The sequence below is a fragment of the Melampsora larici-populina genome (assembly GCF_000204055.1).
Source record: "Melampsora larici-populina 98AG31 unplaced genomic scaffold MELLAscaffold_28, whole genome shotgun sequence".
Classification (NCBI taxonomy): Eukaryota; Fungi; Basidiomycota; class Pucciniomycetes; order Pucciniales; family Melampsoraceae; genus Melampsora; species Melampsora laricis-populina.
Window position 1 is genome coordinate 1 of NW_006768792.1, and position 17,355 is coordinate 17,355.

The window sequence follows — 17,355 nt, forward strand, 5'->3', positions numbered from 1 at the left end:
CAGAGTATGCTAAATCGAATGATAGGCCGTTTTCTGAGAAGGTGGATTCAGGTAATTTAAAACTTTTAGTGACGCTATGAGTTTTGTTGAAGAGGGATACTGGTGAATCTTCTTTGTCGGTTAGATCAATCACTCGGTCTATACCCGTAGGACCTTGCGTGGTGTCGCCTGATTTCTCGTCACCTGTGTGTACCCATACCTTCGCATTCTATTGGTTTATACAGGACTCTCTATGGTCGCATGGGGTCCGAAAATTGGCGTGTAGATGTGGTTAGATGCTGTAGAGGCATCTAATGTGAACTCCGACTTTGGACAAGTCCAAAGTCACCACACCACACCACACCAACACACCACCCCACCTCACCACACCAAATCTGCCCCACAGCGCACTATACCCCACCACACCTCACCATCACACCTCACCACCTCACCACTCCTACACCACTAACACCCCACCACCCCACCCTACACCATCACACCACCTCACCACACCACCCTACACCACCCTACACCACACCACACCACACCAATTACCCCACACCACACCTCACCACTGCTAGTCGACTTGCCTTAAACCTAACGCCAAATCCGCCTACTACAACTCTGCCAAGCCCAACCAAGGACTTCTTCTCCCACCTCATTACTACCGCCTTCGCATTTGACATCATCATCTTACTCTAATCAATTGCACAACATGTCCACAATAAATAATGACAATATACCGGATATAGACATGCCAGCACCACCGGAAATCTGCCTTCCAGGAACTCGAGACCCTTTGGATCCCAAAACTCGAGAACACATGGATCGATATGTCAAATCGTTTGCTGCACCACATGGTTATTTGATATCCGTTGGGAAGTCATACGTTTCAAAGGGTAGATGTACATATCGCTGCCATCGAGGCGGCTTTTGCAAGACTTCAAACGACACCGCCAAGACAAGCAAGTCATTGAAGATCCAATGTCCATTCGAGCTCAAGGCCAAGCTGGACACCGAACATCGATATTGGACGCTCTCCCACATCAACACAAGCCACAATCATCCACCTAACTTTGAGCTTGAGTATATACCCCCTGATGACAAGAACTCGACCGGTGTCGACATAGACACCTTTCTGTACTCTCTCTCACAACGTCTCCAATTGCTCGATTCAACTACTCAAATGACCATTGTTGAAGAGATCAACCACATCCTTGATAAACCACACTCGACACATGCTTCTGTTATCAGACCATCTGTAAGTCTTTATCCCCTTGTTTGTTTCTCCAGAACGTAGACTGACCCACCGACACCTCTCTTTCACCTGAACGACAGTCATCCAAAAAGATAGCAGAGTCTCAAGATACCAACACAACGATATTGCTCAACTTGGCCAAAGTGGATACCCTCCATGAACAATCTCATGTTGCGCAAAAAGTGAGCTTTCTATCAATCGTAGTGTAGATGATTCATAATGATACTCATTATGAATCATTATTTGCTTCATCTAGACGCATAGTGTTCCTCATGAAAACATAAATGTTGAAATACTTCAACCATCCTTTCCAGTCGATCATTCTACAAAAACTCACACTACAGCCACCAATTCAGCACCAACCAGTGTTCTCAACAATACGCATGAAACTGATGATGGCACTCCATCAGTTCCACCACTTCCTCCGATATCATCTGGACCTTCAGTACTCCACATACAACCACCTTCCACCAGACCCGACCAAGCCGAACCATCTGGGACTTCAGTACTCAACATACAAGCACCTCCCACCGGAACCGACAATACCAAAGTCACTCACAATAATCACAAAGTCAGCCATAACACCAAGAAGAATACTTCTAGCACAAATACCTGCAGCAGCGTCAACGAGCGTCCTCGCACACGTAAACAACTACGTGAGCAGGTACCAGAATGTTCCAAGCCTATAACCCGCACAAATAAGTCAAAGCGTTGACAGTATTGAAATTACTCTTAAGCTTAGTTATCGAACATTTGGAAGCTTTTTTTCAAGTTAGAGGCTTATTATAAACGTTTTTGAAAGTTAGAAAGTTAGATGAATGTAATAAACCTTCCTAAGTTTATGATTTATAAACTTGCTTTACTCCTAAGACTATCAAAAAGTGTCTGGACCAAGATTGATCAAATCGATCTGTATGTAGAAACAACCACTCCAATTATTCCATGATGAGCAATATCATATTTTAATTGTTGTATGAATAGACATCAGAGCCACCTGTACCTGAGCAAGCCAAAAACTATTGAGTTAAGTGTTCAATTCAATTTGTTTCTTCTCAGTCAGGCCAGATATATTATTTCAAAGTTTGATATAATAAGCCTAAAATTACAATTCTATTTTAGTCGGTCTTACAATTACATTTTAAAATATGTCTTCATCATCTAATTCATGTTCAAGATCCTCTTCATCTTCCTCAGCCTCAGCAATCAAACTCGGAAGATTTGTTATTGCTGCCCATTCCATCGCGCTCTTTAAACGCATCTCCTCCCATCCGATGAGAAGGGCCGCATCCATATTTCCACTGTTGGAAAAGTACGTCGATGTACTTTCCAGCATGCTCCTCAAGCCATTGTTCCATATCATCCATAACCGGCCAGAAGAACGGACTAGGCCCAAGTATATGAGCCTAGCCTCGTCCAGCTCATTGCCTGATTTAGGGAATTCCAAACAGTCAGTCTTTCAGTCTGACAAAGTCAAAGTACATAAACAACTCTCAATGAAGAGCCTCACCTTCGTCCACCTCCCATTTGGCCTTGATCAAGTTGACACGATCTTGATATTCAATTGACCATTTCATTAGCTGTCGAATTTCCCGTCCGAAGCGGCGAAGCTCTTCGTCGGCGCCTCTTTTGAGTAGAAAAGCCCTGATCCCAGCCCTGGTAGCTCGATTGGTTGCCCATGGTTCATTAGGATGTGTCAAACCTCCTATATCCCAAAAAGGGTCGGTTATGGCCATTGAGTCCATTTCCTCGAATGTAGGATCCGGGATTGGGTTGGCTGGAGCGTGTTTTCGATTGTAGTTTGATGCATGTCGATGGTAAGTCTGATACTTCTTCCTTAAGAGTGTTCTTTTCTTGATTCTACGCTTGTTGAATTGCGCCTGGCTTGTAGTTCCTAGATTCATAATATTGCATCTTCATTTCGATCATCACTTTCATGATGATGGAAATGAAAGGTCACACACCTGTATTTAAAGCTGCTTGTCTTTGATTTTCAATAACCCCCACCTTGGCCTCGTAAAGCTTGGATTTTGACAGGCGCATTGTCGTTAGAAGCTTGGCTTGGTCATCTGGGAATCAAATATCAGTTTGATGGTTCCATAGGTTCAGATCAGTTACATACAACTTACCCGACGTCCCTGTCAGTCGTAAGAACTCGTCAGATCCTAATTCATCTGCCAAGTCCTGCACTTTCTGCTCGAGGGCTATCAATGACCGAGGCAGATCAAGGAGCTCCGCTCGCTCAGCACCGGTCCGCATCCGAGGCCGTTTTGCAGATATGTCTTCCAGTCTGCCCCTGCATTACAGCTCTCGAGTCAGCTCGGTGCAGTCAAGTGAGAAGAGATAATCACAACCCCTACCGAGCCTCCAACACGTCCTCTTCGAGCTCTATTAACACCAGAATTTGCTCCCGTTTATCAGCAGCGGTCTCACTGATGATTCGGGCCTGCATTTCTTTTTGTCTAGCCCACTGGTGTTTGATGTACTCCAGGTTGAAAGTTGGGTTTTTTGACTCAATATTAGCCAAATCTTTCTGCGCTTCCTCAGCCCGTTTCAGGACAACATTGAACCGACTGGCCATTGAGTGAACTGTACGGGTATATAGATGATGTGCAAATTAATTGTTTATATTCACAATTAACTTCAAAATTTGAAACCCTTACCTGCGTTCGCTCGCAACATTTGATTGTGATGTAAAGCTCGTGTGTTGATGTTGATCAACCTATGTTGACTGGTGGCATATCTGTTTGGACGGACGAGAGGTGACAGGAAGGACCATATCCTTTCCAAACCCTCACCATCTGATAAACCCCATCCTTGGTTCAATCGCGGGTTGTAGTCCAATTGGCATCCCCATTCATGAACATATGCATGAAAGACGCTAGTGCCAAACTTAAGCTGGTTCAGTTCGCGTTCAATTGCAAACAAGTCGCGCTGGTCAAAGAAGAATTACATTAGCTGGATGGACAAAATTAAGGGTCTTCTTCTGAGCTTACATTTATTATACCTTTTTCTATGTTGCAGCCTATGTCATATAGGATTCCAACCTTGTCGGCCTGACCCTTCCGATCTGCGTCAGAAACTACTTTCAAAATCCATTCAATCAATGCCAGAGCAAAGTATGATCTGTTGATGAAATTCATTTGTTAGTCAGATACCCTACACTATATTGGTGGTCAACAAACACACTTTTCTCCACTTTGTATGATATTGATAAATCGTAGACAATGATCATGCCTACATGCCATGCCCAATAATCCAGTATCATCGGATCCGCCCCAGTGGGACTTACCTCGAACATCGTTGGCCGCGGTGTGTTGCTCGCTACAAGGATGCTATATCAAATATATATAGTCAGAATCTTGTTTTCATGGTGACTAGTCAGCATCCATGACTAACCATATCTATATCATCTTCATCATTTTCATCTTCAACATTCGCACCCACTCTCAAAGCCATCTGTTCCCACTCGTTCTTCGGAAGGAAAAGTTCGGGAGTTGGGGGAAAATACCCAGGAATTGGTGCACTTGCAGCCTTGTGCCTTCGATGCTGAAAGTTTCCATCAAGACACACAATTATATCCGGTTCGCAAGGCTCAGTTGGCGCCACAGGTGGTCCAAAACACCGCGGACAGTTTTCAGCAAGTCGTTCTAATTCTGAGAGCTCCAGCAAATCCATCTCTTTATAACGCACCATGGTCACAAGGGTTTGATAGGCGTCGTAAGCTGCACTGAAAGGAGTGCGCCAGTCGCGAGGCTGTGATAGTTTGAGTTAGCGTTCAGTGGTTAATAACCATTTGTAATAGGTCACTGCTCACCTGTTGAGTCTTTGAGGTTAAGATTAAAGGATTGTGAGCATCAAGATACTCGTCTAAAGCCCGGACAAATGCCTGCGTACGGACCGCGCCGTGTTTCCATATGCAATGAAATAGACGAAGCAACCGAGTTGAAAAAGCCGTCCTTGGATGAACGGGTGACCCTCCCATGTATCCCATCTCGACCAATCGGACTAGATCTGATTGGCAATCACAAAAATCGATTTGGACCTTTTTGCGTGCTGTGAGCATGAGACAATAAGTGGATGACTGATGAGCGTTGAATTTGTTTTTTTATCATGAGGAGTCAAGATATATTCAGGTACTTACTCAATATGTCCACCAGGTCCACCCAAGCACATCTCTTGCGACTTTGATGACATATACATCTTCTTCGTTTTTGGTCAGAGTCCCACTTCAAGACATCACCCCATTCTGATGTTAATTGACGCCCACGCAAGAAAGATGGTAGCATGTTTTCACATTGCTTCATCCATCGTTTTGTCTTTTCTAATCGTTTTGCATCATATTGAGCCCGAGCTATTTGCGCCAGAAGTTCATACTCGTCCTCTTCCAATTCGGGATGACGATGTTCTGGCGGATGATTATCATGGACTTCGTCTTCCTCGTCCATTGGAATATTGAACCAATCTGCTTGATCATCAACAGGGTCCTGCTTCTTCGCAACGTTCGCCTGAAACAATGCTTGGGACGCTTTGCCTGCTTGAGCTCGATTTTTGGCCTGCTGTGCAATAAAAGCTTCCTGCACAGGCGTGGCCGGCTTGTTCTTCCTGCGAAGTCTGTTCAAACGGCGAGCGTAAGGTGTGGGAGCCATCAGTATGAAATGAGAGTGTTACAAATGCATAAGATATTTGACGTGGAGAGTAAATTTCTTGAGTATGGCATGACACCTCTAAGTTAAATTCACTCACCGCACATGTCACCGACATCTTTCACATATCTGATTACCCGGTTTAGGTGTGAACTGGAACTTCTGGGATATTTGCAAAGGTTCTCTTTGATCAGCATAATTGTGAGATGAGTCAATCATATTTTTGGAAATTAGATTAATTAGAATACTGACTAACAACACCATTTTTTATCGCCACACCATTTCTTATCTATTCCATCCCGAACTCAAACAGTGGTTATAAATCATAAAACTTGTTATATAAATGTATATCTGGAATTGATTATCTGGAATTGTTTAAATTGATAAAATATATTGATCCTGAACTCGAACAATGATATATGTTGATGATTAAATTGATAAAATATATTGATCCTGAACTCGAACAATGATATATCTTGAAGATTAAAATGATAAAATATCTTGATCCTGAACTCGAACAATGATATATCTTGAAGATTAAATTGATAAAATATCTTGATCCTGAACTCGAACAATGATATATCTTGATGATTAAATTGATAAAATATCTTGATCCTGAACTTGAACAATGATATATCTTGTATGATTAATTGATTATATATGATGATCCTGAACTCGAATATATATATATCTAGAATTGATTATCTAGAATTGAGTAAATTATTATATATCATGATTATATTGGAATGATTCGCTCAAATGAAAAGGTGAATGATTGTATGTCATAAAACTAGGGATAAATTTTCGTTGTTTTATCTTGATTTGGTTCGGTTCCAAAAAGAAAACGAGGTTAGGTGGAAATTCATGATGCCAAATTGAAATTGAAGTGAATCGGTCTCGTGGTGGAGGTGATATCATTTCAGTGAGATCATTCCTCGACTCGGTTGCTTCTGGATTCCCAAGTTCGCTGAGAGATAATTGCCAAGTGAAGTGAATCGGTTTGGTGGTGGTGGCGAGATCATTTCAGTGATATCATTCCTTGACTCGTTTGGTTCGCGAGAACACTCGCAGTTTAGTCGAGGAGAATGATTCAACAACGCAACCCACAAGGAAGGCAGTACTCAGGTGAATTAACAACGTTAGCGATGCGGCGATAGCTTGTGTTTGGTACTCTGGATGCAAGAACTTTGTAAGTCACACGAGGACTTCATGTCGACGAACTCTGAGCTGTACCACACAGGATCTTATCGCCGCTTCCCACATGGCAATTCAATTTAATGCTATTTATGCTCACTCACCGACCAAAGTTTCATGATGTTTCACTGCATTTAAATATTTTCATCATATGTTTTGTATCATTGAGTATTTTCGGCGACGTACATACAATATTAAACAATGAAGATCCAATAGTGAATGACACCAGCTTTCAAAGGTTCTGATAGATTTAATAAATTCGAAGTCTTGAATTCCTATGGCATCCATACATATAAATAATGCTCGAAATGAAACTGCTTGATTCGACTAAAGTCCCATTTTGGTGAGCTGTTTGAGTAACATATTTTATATAGCCAAATATAAAAGATGTTCCATTGTGACTTCAGCTAAATCCGCTCGACTGACAGTTATATTGTATTTTTGATGCTCTTGAAGCAAATGTAAGATGAGGATATTCGCCATCTTGGCACCATGCAATTGGTGTAGCAAGATGAACATGAAAAGATCTTTGCATGTTTGGATGCTATTAATATCTACTGACTTTAGTGGGAATTAGAGTTTGACCCAAAATGACCCACCTGCAGCCACATTCTTTCATGATCACCAAAGATTCTTGATGTTTCACTGTAATTGATCTTTTTGCATTATTTATTTAATGTTGGAGAGTGACTTGCATTTATATTAGAAGTACTGTGAGTATTACTATATAATTGAAATGATCACCAGACTTAAGAGATATAATGGTGAATGTCAAAGCTCCCATCATTTCCTTTAATGGGGTGCGTGGTGATTATGAAAAATACATCATGAACAATTTTTCCTCTTACCATTGCTTTATGATTCCCAAATGATGTCAAATACTAATGATGAGCATGTTGCATCACTCAAATTGGATATCAATGATTTCAGCCTGTTATCAATCAAGTAAACTTGTATTGTGATACAAGAATAAAATAAACTATCTGAATGAGTCAAATAAAGTATGCAGTCTTCTTCCTAGTCAAAATAACAACGCTAACATCAGTTTTATAGGAAGTTTGTGCAATGTGTAAATCTACTGGCACTCAATAAACTTTGCAGTTACTTACTAGACATGGCTTTTTTACATCTTAATGAGCAGGTTGGAGAGGATTTGTTTGTGGTGGTGAAGTAGAGACTGGGTGACTTGCTCAGAAAGCGTGGGTTCATTTTGATATTGTCTCATGCATTCATACTTTTCCCCGAAAGTATAAATGTTAAATATATAAATATAATGCAGAACTTATGGTTTAAGTTCAGTCAACAGAAGACTCAGAGCTCATGGACTTTGTGCGGTGTAGCAGCCACCGCGGAAGTTGATGTGAAAGCATTCGTCTTGGTTAGGATTTTTGGGTGGACTCTGCTCTGTGTCTCTGTTTCGCAAATCTTTGTGTTTGATTCATCATTATTCTTTTGGAAAACATGCTTCGCACCTTTGAAAAATGTGCTTTATAGTTCCTTGAGACTCTTTGGATTACACAGGTATCTTGTAGATACCTGTTGCATTGGGTATTCTTCTCACTCATTCATCGTCATTGTTTAGACTTGGTTTTTTTGGTCAGGATCTTTGGGTGGAACTCTAAAAGCTTTGTATTACAACACCTTTTTTGGAATTAGACCTTATCATATAATTGCATGTGAAGAGTGACTTGAGACAGAAATGGCTCTCTTTCTTTTGATAAACTTAGCGCACTCATTACCCACTTTTGTTTTATTTACAAACTACACCTTGTTCTTTCCATTATATTCACTTTTACTTTCAAAGTACCAAGACTTGAATATTATTTTTTGAAGTCTATTATTGCGTTGGTTTGTGCACCTCAGAGATATCAATAGGATAGGCGCAAACATGAAGCTAATGTTTGAATTGCTTCAAAAGAAGCTGATCAAAGGGCCAAGATACCACAAACTAACAATTACAAAGCATCCTTAATTTTTTTTTTTCACAACGTCTGAAACATCACACATCTGAACATTGTCACATTGAAACATATCAAGCAAAGAAGGAAACATCAAAAAAGGGACAGTAAATCAACCAAACAATGACAAGTGGAACAAATGGACTAAAGTCACACCAAAGATCGTTAAGCTCAAAAAGTAATTACTGTAAGGACACAGCCGCAGTCCGAAAGGAATCTACAGTCGCTGCTGCTCCCGCTTCAGCTTCCTCTAGACTCAAGCCTGCAGCCAAACGTGCCGCTTTCGCCGCCTTGTAAATTCGCACTTCATTTCGGTGCTTATTATTGAGTCGCTTTTCTTCGGCCAAGAATATATCACAAGTCTTCTCAAGGTCAAAATTGACAGGATAAAAAGGGATCCAAAGCCTTCGATCACTGAAGACTTTGGGTTCCTGTTGCATGCCAGAGAATCGCGCTGCTCCAGCAAATACGTCAGCATGGCTATAGATTGCCATGCAGATCCTCTGAGGAGGCGAATCATCTGGAGTCGGGAGTCTTGTGATTCGGCCAACTCCGTGCATAAGGATGTCGAATGCTGCATGAACAGAATGACCAGGGCCGCCATGAACGGCATAGCCAAGATAGTTCAAGATAAGTTCACCGCCTCCATAGTTTTTACCGAAGAAGTTGGCAGAAGCGAACAGAGGCGCGTTGTGTCCATCGCGATGGTGATCAACCTGGATACCGAACATGGTGTGCCTACCTAGATGAATTATTGAGTGTTGTAATAGGAAGATGGAAAGGATTTGTCACCAGTTGCACATGCTTTCAATGATGAAGAGAAGGGATCGCTCACCTATACCAAGCGGATTGACAAGATTCTTAATTGCAGCAGCTGCTGCAGGCGTGCCGTGTTTGACTATCACTTGCAATGCTTGCCTCGCTGCAGAATAAGAACTCGGGAGGAAGGCCTTGATGATGAGGCGTCCCATTTCGAGGTGCCATAGTAGCTCTGAATCAATTCGGGCTTGATCTTCGCGCTTGTATGCGTGCTCGTTACCCATTTGGATGATGGTGGGCAGGTTGTAATGGCTGACATTGGCTTCGTCCCACTTGGAAGAAGGGTGACCCTGCCGTTTCTCTCCAAAGGCCATTGCTGTGTCTGACATGCCGGCGCTGAGATGCTAAGCAAAAAAAAGGGCATCAAAAACTTTTTAAGGGCGTCGGGTTGAATCAAGCTGGCTGCACTCACGGAGTATCGGCCATAACCAACGGCCTGAGAAGAGATTGCTCCACTGAAACCGCCAGGCACATCGAGGAAAGTCGAAGCAGCCCCACTGAGTCGAGCGCTGGCCTCATTTGAAACGGCAAATGGGCTTTGCGCGGCAGCGAGGAGGGGTGAGTTTAGATGTGTATCCAGAGTTACAGGTCCTTGGAGACGAGGAATGTCGTTAACTTCTGCATGGCCTTCCAACGCCATGCCGCCGCGCTCCTGGGTACGGATGTGTAAAAACAAATCAGCTTGGAACCAAGGTGCATTACAAAGGTGATGTAAATACCTGACCGCTTAGAGATTCTGTGAGATTGCTTATTTTGGGAGGAACACTGATAGCAACTACTCGGCCGGCGTGATCGAGAAATACTACCGCCTCGGCATGACCAACAACCTTGGGCGAAGTGGATCGCTCGATTGCCAGATTGTTGAGGGCAGTGAGGTTTGGATAACGAAGGGCAAAGGGCTTGGTTGAGCCAGGAATAGCGTCGTAGTCGTTGAGCGTCTGTTTAATGTGGACAGCACATTCTAAGAGGCAATCTTGACGACCGGTGAGAGGTTCAAGAAGGGAGAAGTCGGCTAGAACTTGGTTGACGGAGCTTGGAATGTCACCCAATAGTAGCGTATGGGTGTGTTGCAGAAAATAAGCAACTGCCAAATCGAAATCGACGTTGATAACCCTAGCTTTCTTGAACACTCGGTTGAGATACTCAGCCACCATGGAACGACGATGGAAGACGCTGCGGAACAGATGAGCTGGAACGTTTGGTCGCAGGTGTTGAGGGACTTCGTGGGATCGAAGCTTTGGTTTCTGCTGCATTCCACCGCTTTTACCTGCCTTTGCCTTCTTGGCCTTAGGTTTGGTGAACTTGGTCATCTTCTTGACCGCAACAGTGGAGCTAGAGGACAAAACAGAATATATAATAAATTTAAATGTAACATTTAAACGCGGGGATGGAGGAAAAAGGGCATTTACCTGAAGTCGATCGGCTTGTAACCTTTGAGATTCAATAGTTTGGCTGCTGTAGGTTGGACAAACTTGGTGATGTTATGGATAGCAGCGCACTCATTCGCTTTGCCAGCGGTAGACCTAGATATCTCGTAGAAATATATCAATGCAACATACAAGGCACAGAGTCTGGGTTGAATGTGGCTCCTACCTGACATTGAGGGGCTTGTCAGCTTCTAGGTCGGACAGATCGGTCAAATCCGAATCGTTTCCAGCATTATCGTTTCCAGCATTAGTGGTCGCATTAATGGGTTGCTGATTGGTGAACGATTGCTGGGGAGAAATATGATTACGATTTGTCAGTGTTGGCTTAAAGAATGGAGAAAAACCTGCTCCATGCAATCAGAAACACATCCGGGTGCTGAGATTGCATACGTAATATAGCTGAGAGATCCGGCTAAGAGCTATTATCACTGAAGCAAGTTCGGAATGAAAGGAGGGAAGAGAACGATCACGGACCTTGTGGTGTGCTATTTCATCAGATACATTGTCCGCAGGAACAGAGGATGGGAATTGAGGATGCATGGCAGAGGCGAATGGGGTGGGTAGACGTTGGGGCGGTGCAATTAGTTGATGCAGTTGAAATGTCGGTAGGTAATGATATCGTCAAAGGGTGTTCGATCCTGTGTGTCGGTCGCAAGGGCGGTCCTTAGGTCTTGGGTTAGAGGTGGGACCGATACTCGGGTTGTGAGTGGGCTGATTGACCAATACTTAGGTTTCATGATGAGATTGGTGTAATCTCATCATGAAACCTAGGTATCACTTGTGCCCGGACCGCGGCCGCGGGGCCAGATCACAGGACCAATACTTGACTTTGAACAGGGCTATATAATGCAGTTTGGTTGAACACAAGGAAACTGTAGTTTTTCATATAACACAGGTTCAAAAACTGGATAATGCAGTTTGACTGAAAGCGAGGAAAACATATTTTTGTTATGACTCATGTTGAAACTCTCTATTAAGATATGGAGGAAACACTCGTGTTGTCAAATAACTAAGGTGAAACATAGAAGACACACATTTAAATTATTTATTGTTTGTGGTTAGATAAGCTATAACTCAAAAGGAAATGATCAATGATTATCATTGCGGCATGCTACTCATTCCTCCAAATTATGGGTTTCCCCTGCTAGTCTAGGATCGTCAGCCTTGACAATGAGGTATGTTTTCTCGTTGACAGCATTGATCCATGTTTCGACTTGCAGGCCTGTAAGCTTGCCAGCTGCTGCACCTCGTGAAAGCATCTCATCAGTAACCATACATCCTGGAAGACGTAGTATAGCAAGATGTATATGGCCGCGATATCGTCTGATTGCGAAAGTGACGCTGGGATTGGGAGTTTGGGGATGTGTCTCGGTTTGTGTTTGTCGACCTGTTGGAAGGTGGGCTTCTAAAAGGTGGAACAAGATTAGGAAAGGTTAGCGGTGTGATCGTGTAGAATACACAAAGGCTCATCGTTTTCGTACCAACAAGGCCATTAAGTAGTGTAAGGAGCTCTTTTCGCTTTTCAGCTTGAACAACACGTGAGATAGGTTGTTTTTGCCCTTTCTTTGGGTTGGGTTTTGGCGGTGGTGCTTGTGTTGATTCAACCGCAAACCTTTCGAGTAAGTGAAACTCCGTCCGTGCAAAATCAAGCCAGGCTGCACACGACGACTCTTCGTCTTGATACAAAGCATGAGTAGCTTTCGATTCGGGCTTCCATGCAGACATGAGTAGGTGGAAATGAAATCCGAATTTATCGTGAATTTTAAATAACTAAGTGAGTTTGACCTCAAGTGTGTTAGTACTTGTATAGACATGGATATTGTTAAATATAATGTACCTGTTTGACAACTTTCTTCAACTCGGCTTTGGCGACTTGTTGGAGATGTTGTGTTTTCCCGCTATGCCGGCAAAGGACTCCGTGTTTGAAGTCGCGAGCAACTGATTGGATGTTGACAAGTCGATGAAAGAGTGGCATATACTTAGTTATTTGTTCTTTGCTGAGTGGTTCGTCTTCTTGGGTTGATACAGGAGTTACTTCCTCAGCTTCGGGTGTATCGGTATCGGCTGTATCCACAGTGGGCTCTGGTGTTTCCATACTTTGTTGACAGAGGCGTTCGAAAATCTGCGGGTGAAACACGTCTCGTTCGTCTTGGGAGTAAGCTGTCCAGGTGCTTCCTACGAGTTCATTGCGTCGTTTAAAGCCAGTGGCTACACCTTTGGGAGGCACTGGACATATTGGTAAAGGGATTAGAATGGGATAGAATGCAAATGTATGGTGCAATAACTTACTTTTGGCTTGGGTGCTGGCTAAGCTATATGATAGGTAATTTGTATATTTGTTTGGTTCACGGGCCATTGGGCCTTCGTGTCTAAAGAAACAGATGTGTCAGTCATTGACATAGGTATTTCATGCTTGAGTGGTTTACTTACAAAGATTCGTCTAGGGTATCACGTGTGATATGATGAACAATACATAGCATCGTTTTGTCAAGATTGTATTGAGCTTGGAGTGATTGAGCTTCAAACAAGGCGATAGGTGAAGGTCGAGTGGTGGTCACATGGATACGAGATAATGTTCGATCGGCCTTTGCTTGCCCCCACTCAATGCCGAGGTGATGATAATTTTCCATCGTGGGTCGCTCGACTGGTTGCTTATGACGCTTGGGTTGTTGTTGTAGGTTTCCGTCTTCATCGCCAGACAGGTGAGGCATATCGGAATCCTGACCTTCAAATTCAGAACCTTCTTCTTCATCGCTGGATCATGTTCAAATTGGTTGGTGGTTCGGTTTCTGGTCGTGCGGCGAGGACGTTTGTGATGGGTAGAAGGTGGTTGACGTCCAAACTGGCTACCTCCTCGGCCGCGATTTGGCATTGGAATAACAGATGAGTGGTGAGGTGATGATGGTGAATGAGTTGGAGGGAATTTTGGGGCGTTGAGAAGTTTGACGAGTGAAGAAGTGAAGAAAGAGGGATCAGCTGTATGGGTGTTAGGTTTAAGGCGAGTCAAATAGCGGTGGTGGTGTGGTGTGGTGTGGGGTAATTGGTGTGGTGTGGTGTGGTGTAGGGTGGTGTAGGGTGGTGTAGGGTGGTGTGGTGAGGTGGTGTGATGGTGTAGGGTGGGGTGGTGGGGTGTTAGTGGTGTAGGAGTGGTGAGGTGGTGAGGTGTGATGGTGAGGTGTGGTGGGGTGTAGTGCGCTGTGGGGCAGATTTGGTGTGGTGAGGTGGGGTGGTGTGTTGGTGTGGTGTGGTGTGGTGTTAGTGGTGTAGGGGTGGTGACTTTGGACTTGTCCAAAGTCGAAATTCACATTAGATGCCTCTACGGCATCTAACCACATCTACACGCCAATTTTCGGACCCCATGCGACCATAGAGAGTCCTGTATAGACCAATAGAATGCGAAGGTATGGGTACACACAGGTGTTTCTCGTTGGGTCGAGTTGGGTTGTTAGACTTTCCTTCTTTATCAACGAGATGGTGTTTCTTTTGAATTTGTGGCAGTTTTTCGGAAGTACCAAACATGTTTCTGAATTCGGCTTCCAATCGTTTCGCTGACGTATCCGTTGAGGTAGGGCCTTGTCTGTAGCCTTTCTCTACTATCAGAGTGTCTACCGCTCCGCCTTGGTTCGACTTTTCTGGATCTGACAAAAGAATTTTGTAGACTGTTTCAGTATCGGTTCGAGGTTAGACATTTTTTGTGAGGATTCGTATGTGCTCACTTTGTCCTATTTCTTTTCCTTTGTCTGCAATGTTTCCCGTAGGTTGCTTAGTTTGGTTACCCGTTTCTATAAATTAATAGAAATGTTTCGGGAATTTCATCAGTAGACGTTCCTAATTAAAGATCTAACGAGATCTGAATTAAGTTTTGATATCAGGTGAGCAAAACATTGCTTACCTTTGCCTCTGTTGAGGTAGTTTGATATCAACATCTGCTTGTTATATTTTCCAAAGGATCCTTGAGGTCGGGATCCGCTTGAGTCTTCACTGCTTGAGGAGCTTTGATTCCCTTGTGTCGTCCCTCCGATGTTGTCGTTAACAGGCGTGATTGCGCTTAGCGCAGCGGTTGCATTTGCGATGATACTGTTCGACATTTTCGTATGAATCGATGAGAATGAGTAACAACGGGGGGGGGTAGTTGACGGTGAATACGGTTTTAATAAAAAATTGGTAATAGGAATCTTAGAAGATCTAATCAAAAGATTAATAATTGATTTGTCCAGAAGTTGAATTCTTAATTTTCGATAGATGTTCTAGCAGTGAAAAAGGATTTAAGAATATAATAAGATAATATTTTTAAATAGATAAGCGGATGAGGGACAATGGTAATTGATCTTATCTTGCTCTCTATATAATCCAGACATGTTAATCGTGAGATTAGCATGGCATTGATTCCCAGATAGTTTTTGTAACTAGTCTAGACCCTTATTCTTATCATGGTCACAATCTCGATGAAATTATAATTGATGGTCTCGTAGGATTGGACTAGCTAAACTATTAGGATTAAAAACTGGATTATATTTTAAAGTACATTTTAAACGACATTACTCGTAGTCGTGGACACCGCCCACCTACGTCGTACCTCCTCCGGAAAACTATCATAAATCGGTCGGTGTAAAATTCTCCCACCCGATTTAATACAAAAGTCCAAAACAATCTCACTTTCTTCTTCTCCAATCAATTCTTGACATCGTGTTGCTTCAATCTCCCCTTCAAAATGTACTGACTGTCAGTCCTCCTCCTGAAACTTAGGGATCTTGTACATCACCTTGCAAACTCACCATCAATGCTTCAAGCTTCTATAGATCTTGGTTTTGACTTATTACTCTTTCTTAGGTCACCCAAGCTAGAGCTTTAGCTCAACAACAAGGTTCACGAGTTCTGACTACAGAAGATCTAATGTTTCTTATTCGACACAATCAAGCAAAAGTCAATCAATTGAGAAATTACCTTGGATGGAAAGATGTCAGAAAGAAAGCAAAAGACAATGGAACGGATGAAAAAGATATAGAATCAATTGAAGCTGAATCAAATGGACAAAATAATCAAATGAAATTTCATTATACTGATATGTTGATTGTAAATGAAGAAACCAAAGATCAAGATGATAAGGAAGCCTACGAGGCCTTTGAAAAACATTTAAAGAGTTGAGTCTTTTAACTTTTTACTTTGGTAATATCTTAAGTACTCTTCAATGACGATGAAAGCGACTTGATCGATCTATTAAGAAGCCAATGAAATCACTCGACATATGACCAGATAGGAATGTCAGCACTATTCCGCTTGTCAACAAGCTTCTTTCACGGATCGCAAAGGTCTGCTGGAAACTTTGCTCTTCACTTAACATCTCATCACCCTGCAATCAAACTAGTCTCAGACTCTGATAATCATGATCATTTATTCAGCAAAACGTTCCTGAGAGTCTGTTGGTCTATCTAACTGCATTGAAAGTAATCCGACAGATGAGGTAGTAGATATTCTAGGATTTCGCTCATACAAAATGCTCAGATCCCTGTGTGAAAGAGGATTAGCAGTAAAACACGATTACAAACTAGCCAGGATGGCCAGAGGTCAAGATTCAAAACCAAAACCAGAAATACGACTCCGTCAACGAAAAAACAAAGAGTGAACGGAACAGATGGGCATGATGATGATTATGATGGATCAGAAGACTTCAAACGTCCTAAACCAAGTGGACCATTCTCAGTTCCTAGTACACCTCAACCCAATTTACCTTCATTTCTCACTCTAAGTAGAACTAGTTTTTTGGAAGATCCATTTGGAATCACAGATAAATCTGCAGGGAAAGTCACTGAGAAAGAAATCGAAGGAGGAAAAGTGTTTGTACCTGAACCAACTCGTTCTCCTTTAAGGATAGCTGGTGTTGAAGATGCTTATTTAATGATGCGAATGGGTAGAGTGAAAACAAAGACCAGCGCTTTGAGAAACTTTACGGGTGGGTTTGTGAGAAATAAAGTTAGCTTGATCGTCAAAAAATACTACTTGGCTCCTTTTCAATCTCCAATCCCCTGATTGGCAATTTGTTCATCGTGCATGTTATTGTCTCTATGTCAGTCTTACTT

At 42.6% G+C, this 17,355-nt stretch overlaps 5 protein-coding genes across 5 annotated transcripts; 2 read left to right on the forward strand and 3 right to left on the reverse strand.

Annotated features, from left to right (window-relative positions):
* Positions 1–694: 694 nt before the first annotated feature.
* MELLADRAFT_108186 (uncharacterized protein) lies at positions 695–1,952 on the forward strand (the record flags this gene model as incomplete). The annotated part of the gene is made up of 3 exons (XM_007411938.1): positions 695–1,240; positions 1,318–1,419; positions 1,494–1,952. 3 exons carry the CDS (start codon positions 695–697, stop codon positions 1,950–1,952), a joined length of 1,107 nt encoding a protein of 368 aa, XP_007412000.1.
* A 423-nt stretch (positions 1,953–2,375) lies between these two features.
* On the reverse strand, positions 2,376–5,883 carry MELLADRAFT_108187 (uncharacterized protein; the record flags this gene model as incomplete). The annotated part of the gene is made up of 4 exons (XM_007412108.1): positions 2,376–2,662; positions 3,364–3,530; positions 3,595–3,807; positions 5,465–5,883. 4 exons carry the CDS (start codon positions 5,881–5,883, stop codon positions 2,376–2,378), a joined length of 1,086 nt encoding a protein of 361 aa, XP_007412170.1.
* Positions 5,884–9,214: 3,331 nt separating this feature from the next.
* MELLADRAFT_108188 (uncharacterized protein) lies at positions 9,215–11,818 on the reverse strand (the record flags this gene model as incomplete). Its single annotated transcript, XM_007412107.1, has 7 exons — positions 9,215–9,774; positions 9,868–10,195; positions 10,264–10,503; positions 10,571–11,183; positions 11,261–11,374; positions 11,445–11,566; positions 11,753–11,818. The coding sequence occupies 7 exons, from the start codon at positions 11,816–11,818 to the stop codon at positions 9,215–9,217; spliced, it is 2,043 nt and encodes a 680-aa protein (XP_007412169.1).
* Positions 11,819–12,393: 575 nt separating this feature from the next.
* On the reverse strand, positions 12,394–15,366 carry MELLADRAFT_108189 (uncharacterized protein; the record flags this gene model as incomplete). The annotated part of the gene is made up of 8 exons (XM_007412106.1): positions 12,394–12,683; positions 12,760–13,048; positions 13,116–13,504; positions 13,568–13,647; positions 13,709–14,032; positions 14,832–14,937; positions 14,995–15,060; positions 15,171–15,366. The coding sequence occupies 8 exons, from the start codon at positions 15,364–15,366 to the stop codon at positions 12,394–12,396; spliced, it is 1,740 nt and encodes a 579-aa protein (XP_007412168.1).
* Positions 15,367–16,058: 692 nt separating this feature from the next.
* On the forward strand, positions 16,059–17,305 carry MELLADRAFT_88588 (uncharacterized protein; the record flags this gene model as incomplete). Its single annotated transcript, XM_007411939.1, has 4 exons — positions 16,059–16,083; positions 16,125–16,418; positions 16,693–16,842; positions 16,899–17,305. The coding sequence occupies 4 exons, from the start codon at positions 16,059–16,061 to the stop codon at positions 17,303–17,305; spliced, it is 876 nt and encodes a 291-aa protein (XP_007412001.1).
* Positions 17,306–17,355: the final 50 nt, after the last annotated feature.